This window comes from Pseudopipra pipra, chromosome 8 (assembly GCF_036250125.1).
Source record: "Pseudopipra pipra isolate bDixPip1 chromosome 8, bDixPip1.hap1, whole genome shotgun sequence".
Classification (NCBI taxonomy): Eukaryota; Metazoa; Chordata; class Aves; order Passeriformes; family Pipridae; genus Pseudopipra; species Pseudopipra pipra.
The window spans coordinates 20,544,717-20,553,313 of NC_087556.1; the positions used below are offsets into that span (position 1 = coordinate 20,544,717).

An 8,597-nucleotide genomic window follows, 5' to 3' on the forward strand; every position below is an offset into this window, starting at 1 on the left:
TCCACAGAAATAGTACACACAACTGTAACTTACCCTTCATCTTTCAGACACCTAAATATTTGGATAATAGCTGAATTATTTACCGAATAATTCAAATACACTAATACAGAATTATTAACATGTTATGCCTAACAGAAATTAAAGAAGCACATAAAAGGAAAAAAATAATGAGAGAGCGTTTCAAGCAAGAAGACAATATCGCTAGTGCTATGGTGATTTGGGTCAATGAAATACTACCTAACTGGGAAGGCATGTAAGTAAAGTTCTACTCTGTAAATGAGGCAAGGGTGGCTTGTTTCTCCTCTGGAAACTGAGGACCCACATACCTTATTTTCCTTTTCCTTTCTGTGTTGTCAAGAAGTCGGTTTTTGTTGCTGTGATATAGTGTGAGGTCATGACAGAGCAACATGAAATGTGCTTTCTGGGAGCTTGATGTTTTGGGGTTTTTTAGTGGAGCTTTAGCATAAGCAGAGATCCTTGAATATTGATTTGGTAAATGGTATGTTATTTTGCTTGTAAATTGCCCAGTGATTTTAGAAAAGAAGATGTGCAATATGTGCCTTTTTTCTTTTTTTTTTTTTTCTTTTTCTTCTCCCTGCTTCCCTATCTTAGGCGTGCTACTCGAAGAGTTCGAGAGCTGTGGTGGCAGGGATTACCCCCAAGTGTACGTGGGAAGGTTTGGAGTCTAGCTGTGGGAAACGAATTAAATATCACTCCTGGTACGTCTTAACCAACTTAATTTTGCATTAAAATGTGATCCATTGTTTTCAAAGAAAAATGTCAACTTTCATTTAAAAAAAAAATCAGTGTATTTTTTTGTGAAGAACTGTATTTTGCAAGGTTAGGAACAGCTGTGTTTTACAAGTAGACATCATAGCCTTATGAATTATGGAAGCAAAGTTCAAAACCTGCTTACAAGAACATTTTAGTGTTGTAATAATTAAGGTGGGGCTTCCCCTCCAAAAATAATTTTTATGTTTAAAATTAAGAAATTTTAGCTTTGGTTTCTTAAGGGAGTGAAAAGAGGAATTGCTTTATTTCATAATGAATGATTTTGATGATTATTCACAAAAATAATAATCTGAATTATTCAAGGCATCCTTTCCCTTTCATAATTTGCATGTTCACTGTGGCAGAAAGCACAATACCGTACACGCTACAAAACTGGTACTATAAAAGTGGTACTCCAGTGGTTAGCAGTAACCATCTAACAGATTCTCCCCCTCCCTCCAGTGACTTAAAATGAAATCAAGCAACCAAAGCTAAGAATACTTATTAGTGTGCTTTTGTCTTGGATAGATGCTTTTCATACTACTTCCTTTTCTATGACTGATTTTTATTTGCTGTCTCACAGAACTTTATGAAATCTTCTTGTCGAGAGCTAAGGAACGATGGAAAAGCTTCAGTGAGACAACTGCTGAGAATGACACAGAAGGTGAGCTCTCCTGAGTGCTCAACAACATCCTATTCAATTTTGAAAACCAGGAAGTCTACAATGGAATTGCAGCATTAAGAATACTTAATAAAAGTGCTCGACTCATTCCCTACTTAAATGTTTACTTTCTTATAACAAGTCAGTGAGTGAGGGGCTTGGCAGTATTTACTGTATCAATAAAAGATGCATTAAAATATTGCATGTGCTAATTTACTTTCAAATGAATGTTCTCTGAAATACTAGGACAAAGCTCTCATGAAAATATTAGATAAAATGTAAAAAGAAGAAATGGGAAACTAAATTACAGGATGTGCTCTTAGCTCTGCTTAGATGGTTCTTATGTTGGTATCCCTTCCATGATTTTGGGAAAGAAAAAAATATTCTCTATTTTTGATTGTGGAACTGAGAGGTGAAGAACGCATAACGTGACACATTTCAGATCCCACTTGGGTTTCTTTGGCTGCCCAGATGGCCTTTCCTCCTAAATCTATTAAGATAGCACTGTTAGAGGATGTTAGTGCTGTTCTGTGTATAATAGAGTTTTTTCAGTGGCATATTGCTGTCTCCTGTGGGCGTTTTTTCTATTAAAAGTAGTATCAATTATGTTTTTAAGGTTGGATATATCCTTGTTATAAACATTAACTCCTTGTGCTGTTAGTAGATACTTTTTAAAATGCGATAGTCTCTTCCATTACTGGTTTTGTTTGCACTTGCTGTAGCCAGTCCTCAATAACTGCCAACTTTGACTGTAAATTATTTGAGTCTCACATAGGCTGCTTCTGTGACTCATCTGAAGCTTGTCTTGAGACAAACAATTTATAAAAAATTCTGTGTGTACATGACTGTAAATATGCTTATCCTTAGAAAACAGGTTTGCAATGCCCCTTGGTTTGTAGGGTGGTGGTTTGTTTGTTCTTTTGTTGTGGGAGTGTGGGCTGTCCATGGGGGAAAGCTTAGGTAATTTGTTTATTTTGGAAAGGTAGTAGTTCTGGATGGGAATGAAAGGGAGAAGGGTCCATCTTGATTGTGTCACATATTCTGGGAACGTATTAATAAGGGAAGACTTAAGAGTAATAAAATTTTCATCCATGGTTTGAAAAGCAAGCAAGCTGACTGTGCTTATTATTAATCTTTGGTAGCAAAGTCTGAAAGACCAACTATCATAGTTTTAGGAGGACAGGAATGAAATGCTGTTTTTCAGGCTTCAGCAGAGCAGATTCTTTTCAGCCTATTCATCAAATTCTCTGATCATCTGCTTTCCAGATGGCTCTTGTCTGATTTAAGCCCTCTGAAAGATCCTTTTCCCCAAGTGCCTTCTGTCTTTTTCACCACATTATCACTAGTATTTGTATCATGTCCCTATGTGGAGGATTGGACAGAGATAACTCAAGGGCCAGCTGAATTTCTGGAGGTTCTTGAGTGAATGCTGCATTCTTTCCTGCCATTTGATGAATGCTAGTCCTAAGGATGCAGAAAAATCTGAGTCAAATGAGAGCTAATGAGAGCTCAGAAGTAATGTAACTTCTGCAGATTGCAATTGTGTGGTGAGTTCTGGAGATGTCAGTGAAGTTTCTCTATGTTTTGGTTACCTTCAGTAACAGTGGGACCTGAGAAATGCATGACTTAAAGTAATATGCTTGACTTTGCAGGTGAAGTTATGTTGGCTTCTTGTGATTATATGATTAATCTTTTTTTCTCCCCTCTAGTGTACATAGTATATTTTAATGCTGTTGTTTTAAATGACACACCATGTGAGCTGATTAGGAATGGAAAATTTGAAAAGTCAGATTCCGCTGGATCATGTTTAGATCAAGAGTAGTGCTCTCACTCTGCTCTTAAACAGACTCAGTAACTGAAGTCTCAGCAGAATATAAGAAAGAAAACAGGATTTTGAGGACTGGGTTGGGCAAAGTTAAAATTCTAGTTAATGTAGGGTTAGTCTGGGCCTGAATAGACTTGAAAAAGAATGAGTAGACAGGTAGTCATTACTGATAGTTTACCTCACTTTTTGGAGTTGTTGGCATATGCCAGGTATCAGTGGACGGTGTTAGCTTTTGAATTATAGCACTGTAGAAGTTATACCCCAAAAATTAAAGCCAAGTAACTTTTTTTCCTTATATGCCAAGTTTTTGTGTCTATGGCAGTTTTAGTTTGAAGTTTGTAGAATTTGTCAGTTTTAATAAGTGTTGGTTTTGCTTGCAGATGCAGGAGCATCTGTTGCTGATCGTGAGGCCAGTCTGGAGCTAATTAAGTTGGATATATCACGCACATTTCCATCCCTGTATATTTTCCAGAAGGTGAGATTTCTGTAACTTTACTATGACAACTTTAAAATTCTGAATAGTTAAACAAGAAAAGAAACCTAACTGGCCAAATGTGGTATAGTTTTTAGAAGTTGTTGAGGGTTTTTTTTTTTTAAAAGAGCATAAAGTAGGGACACTTAATGATGGACTGTAAGGGTGTTTTTTTTTCTTCTGGATATATTGCATGACGTTCCTATTATTCCTAATGCTACAGAAATCTTGATGCATTTTAGTACACTTTTTCAGGTTTATGATTTTTATATAGATATATAAAATGGCATGCAATATGAAATACAGTAACTTGTACTACTAAGAATTAAAATATCCACTCTCTGAAAAGGAAAGACTGACCCTGGATATGTACTAGACATCTTCATTTTCCATTATGAAATCATTCAGTGGTAATCAGTACATAGGATTATTGGTCTGTTACTTTTAACATCTCAAAAGCATATATGGTAATGCTCAGAGTAAAAACTGGTATTATTCTAGATGTGGATAAGGCAACAATTCACTGGCTTGCTTTCATCTTAAAATACTGGCTTGTTACTTTCCTGTATGTATGAAGTGATTTGGAAAAAAAAATAAAATTTTGTTTTCTCCCTGCCCCCTCTCCTTTTATTAGGGTGGTCCTTATCATGATCTCCTGCACAGTGTCTTAGGAGCATATACATGTTACAGACCAGATGTGGGATATGTAAGTATTTTTTGTAACATGTTTATAACATGGCAAATAAGGTTAAGATGTCACGTGTTAGAGTGTATTAGTTAAATAGGTTCTCTAAACTTTATGCTACTGGCACTTTAAAAATAATTAAACTTTGGCTTTTATTTCCTGGTGGTTACAATGATGATAGTTCTTACAGATAATTAAATAGCTGAAAATGTAGGGCATGTCAAGGATGTATATATTGTCTGGCTTGCATGAAAAACTTTAAATGGATGTGTTCACAAGGCATTATCATTCTGACAGACCTAAAGTATCTACAGAAAAAAACCAAAACATGTTAGTGGACTTCCAGTTAGCACTTCACCTCTTCTGTCCTACTGTTCCTTCCACTGTTACCATTTCTAAAGTGATACTCTCTGCTTCACTTCTGCATGTCCTAAAATCCAGAAACTCCTTATTGGTGTCTTACTGACAAAGAATAATCACTCCATCTGAGTTCAATGAAGATAAGACCGTGTTCAGCAAACATTACGTGTTTAAAACAAGCAAAATATAAAAAACTGTCAAACTCCCCTGAACAAACCAACTAAATCTAATATCTCTCTCTCAATGGTGTCAGCCTACAGAAGCTTATAAATAATTAACAGCAGGGGTTTTTTTTGTCTTTGTTTCTGGGGGTATCTAGGAAAATCTTTTACAAGCTCTAATGCTTCTGGGCTCAAAAACACTTGAAAAGTTTTAAATCTCATCCATGCAACAAAGCATTATTTAGCACAGGGTGTGTCTTCCTCTCTAAATCAGATATGCTTGGGACTCTGCATAAATAACTAGTTGGTTTTTCATGTTCAAATGTTTTTAGGCCTGAATTCTGTCATCTGTGACCTCATTTTTGGAGACTCTCCCATATTCTTTAAGTGAGATTATAAACTCTGCACTTTCTGAGACTGCTTGTTCCCAGGGTGGAGTTTTAAAAGGCAAATGAGTAATTTTTCATGGATAAGCTTTCTCTTTTTCATTAGGAATACAACTAGCCTGGATATTTCTCATCACACTTTTTTTTATGTTTATACAGCAGTAAATTTAATGTAATCTTATTTCCACACCTGTTTATCCCACAAAAATGGAAAGCTGCTGGATTGTTTCTAATGCATATCAGTACTCTTTTCCGTAGTTGGTTAAAATGCTGAGTGCATTTTTTATTTTTTGAGAAGCAGCAGCAGCATGAATGCTTAGAGATGGTAGAATAATAATCATTGCAATTGAAATTGGTAAAATTATTTTTAGTATAATGAGTATTCAGATCATCACTTAACAACTACAAGAATCGTGCTCTTTTTATTGCAGGCTAAAGTGTTTGTGAGAGGTAATCATGGAAAAATGTAAACTTGCATTGTAGCTAACCACTTAGAAGTAATTTTATGTATGTGAACAAATGCTGTTTGGCAAGTGGAGAGATGTGTATTGGCTGTTCTGAAACAGAATTTTGACTCAATTTCAACATATGTCTGGGTCTAAACTGTCCCATATGTGAAGTTTTTCTCCATGATTACTTTTCCCATATCTTAACAACGAAGTTGAGGCCAAGCTTTGTCTCTTATGAGCTCTGCATTCAGCCTGTGTGGTTTTAACTTTCTTGCATTTCAAGTCCTGAGGACTTGTGATCATGAGACCTCCCAGAACTTCCACTGAGCACCTAAAACCAGCATCTGAAGAAATATTTTATTTCCTGCTGAAATCAAATTGATTCGCGTGCATAAAAATTTATCTGTGTTGTCTTTATTCATCTGGAAATGTTATGCAAGAGTGTTTGTATTGCAGACTGTAAATGTTTCCATTTCCAAAGATATAAGATGTACTGAACCTACTCACCTATGTTTGCCTGATGCTTTTCCCACTTGAAGGTACAAGGGATGTCCTTCATTGCTGCTGTGCTCATTCTCAATCTGGAAGAGGCAGATGCTTTCATTGCCTTTGCTAACCTTCTAAACAAGCCATGCCAGCTGGCCTTTTTCCGTGTGGATCACAGCATGGTATGCACAGAGTTTTCTGGTTTTGAACCATAACATTTTTTGTCTTGAAGGATAGTTGATTTATTGATAACTTCCTTTTGTCCTATTGAGAAATGGAGAACTTTAACCTTGATTCTCTGCAAAATTGAGAATATCAGATACTAATCCATAAAACTCATTCTATTGTTTTGATTTTTTTCCTCTAGAAACATTTAATAATTTTACTTATCCTAAGAAGTCACACTGTGCTATGTGACATCCTCAGTTCTTGGCGGGGTTTGTGTTAGTTTACAACTAAACGTTATTTTGATGACTGCTTATGAGGTGCTTTACTGTCTCTACAGATGCTGAAATACTTTGCAGCCTTTGAAGTATTTTTTGAAGAAAATCTTCCCAAATTGTTTCTTCATTTCAAATCATACAGTCTTACTCCAGACATATATTTGATAGACTGGTGAGTTCATAGAACATAGCGACCCTAACCTTAGAACTGTTGGAACACTTTCTATTTTTGCTAGAAATCGAGAATAAAAAAAATGTCATTTGGTAGGCGTTTATGTACCTCAGCTTTCTAGGTCTTGTGAAATTGTGATGAACTGTTTTGTGCAACCACAGTTCCTTTGGCACAATTCAAACTTTATTAACCAGGATGTACTCAGTTAAAAAATGAGACACATGGGGTCCTGTGTGTTCATTTTCTTGTTGCTGCAGTTATGTGTAACATAAGTAGGGGAGAGGAGGCTACTACACCATAGTAGTCTTATGACTGATTGTGAGTGGATGGAATGAGCATAATCAGCTACTGAAGAAAGTATGACTACAGGAATAGAGGCGTTAAAAGCAGAGGGAGGAGGAAATTTAGGACCTGGTTTGGGAAGGGATAAACTGAAAATACAGTGAACAATTTGAAATAACAAATGTTGTAAACCAGAGAGTACCAAACTACGTTATGTGCCTGCAATGGAAGGCAGTAATGCATGTGTCCTTGAAGTGTGGTAGAGCTGCCAAATACAGAATGTCTGTTCATGTGTGTGTGTAAGGATAAGCTTCATACAGAAACTTCTAACCCATATAATAATTCTAATAGAGTGAATTGAGTTGGGTGGAATTAAATAATTGTCATCTGAACTTTGCCTGCCTATGAGATGCAGCTTATCAGTAAGCAGTAAGTCTCAGCATGAACCACTTCCCAATAGCAGTAATGAGAAAACAGAGAACACTGTGCTTTTTATCAAAGAAACCACTACAAATTTGTGGGAGGAGTTCTACAATATGTTACATACAGCATGAGCTCTCTGCCCATGTGTAATGAATGCCTTTTAAAAATAAGCTTTGCAAAAAAAATGTGGTTGGACTCTTCTCAGTAAAAATAGAACAGCAAGTGTCTTTAGATTTTCCAGACTTTTAATGTGAATAGAAATTCAAAAATATATCATAGAAATATAGTTATTCAATTTTCATTAGCAGATTAGTGGGATGTAGCTCTCCATTGAGATGATTTGTGGCTTTAGATTTAGTTTAGGAAACAAATGATGAACAGAGCTGTTAAACTGTATGGCTTAAATGGTAAAAGTTAAGCTATACATTTATCATCTTTGCTGAAGTTCTTACCTGTATATTGTACTCTGAGTATGAAGAGGTTTGTAACTTTAGCCAGAGCTTCCTAAGGGAGAGGATATTCCAGTGGAGGATTTCCTGTGGCATAAGAAAAGATGGGTTTCAGAGTACAAGTTCTGACTTCAAAAACTGGAGACTTGTGGATTGCTGAAATATGGGAAAAATAAGAGTGTATGAAATAAGTTGTCATCTGCCTATTCTGAGCTAATGTAACTGAGATTTACAGGAAGCTGTATTTTTGTTTTTCTGAAGTAAGTCACAGTTGTAACTGTTTCTTTTTTTTTTACTTAATTGTAGGATTTTTACACTCTACAGCAAGTCATTACCACTTGATCTGGCCTGTCGTGTCTGGGACGTTTTCTGCAGAGATGGAGAAGAATTTTTGTTTAGGACAGGATTAGGAATCCTTCGGTTATATGAAGATATTCTCCTACAGATGGACTTTATTCATATAGCACAGTTTCTAACAAAACTTCCAGAAGATATTACATCAGAAAAGCTTTTTAGTTGTATTGCAGCTATTCAGATGCAGAATAGTAACAAGAAATGGGCACAGGTGAGTT

At 35.9% G+C, this 8,597-nt stretch overlaps 1 protein-coding gene across 2 annotated transcripts in view; it reads left to right on the top strand.

Moving 5' to 3' along the window:
• TBC1D12 (TBC1 domain family member 12) overlaps positions 1-8,597 on the top strand; it is a 43,984-nt gene that overhangs the window by 33,499 nt on the left and 1,888 nt on the right. For both annotated transcript variants that reach the window (XM_064662894.1, XM_064662895.1), the window contains 8 exons: positions 136-253; positions 613-719; positions 1,355-1,435; positions 3,638-3,732; positions 4,364-4,435; positions 6,310-6,438; positions 6,762-6,871; positions 8,332-8,590. In XM_064662894.1, the coding sequence (XP_064518964.1) occupies positions 136-253; positions 613-719; positions 1,355-1,435; positions 3,638-3,732; positions 4,364-4,435; positions 6,310-6,438; positions 6,762-6,871; positions 8,332-8,590 (971 nt within the window). The remainder of the gene's footprint in view (positions 1-135; positions 254-612; positions 720-1,354; positions 1,436-3,637; positions 3,733-4,363; positions 4,436-6,309; positions 6,439-6,761; positions 6,872-8,331; positions 8,591-8,597) is intronic.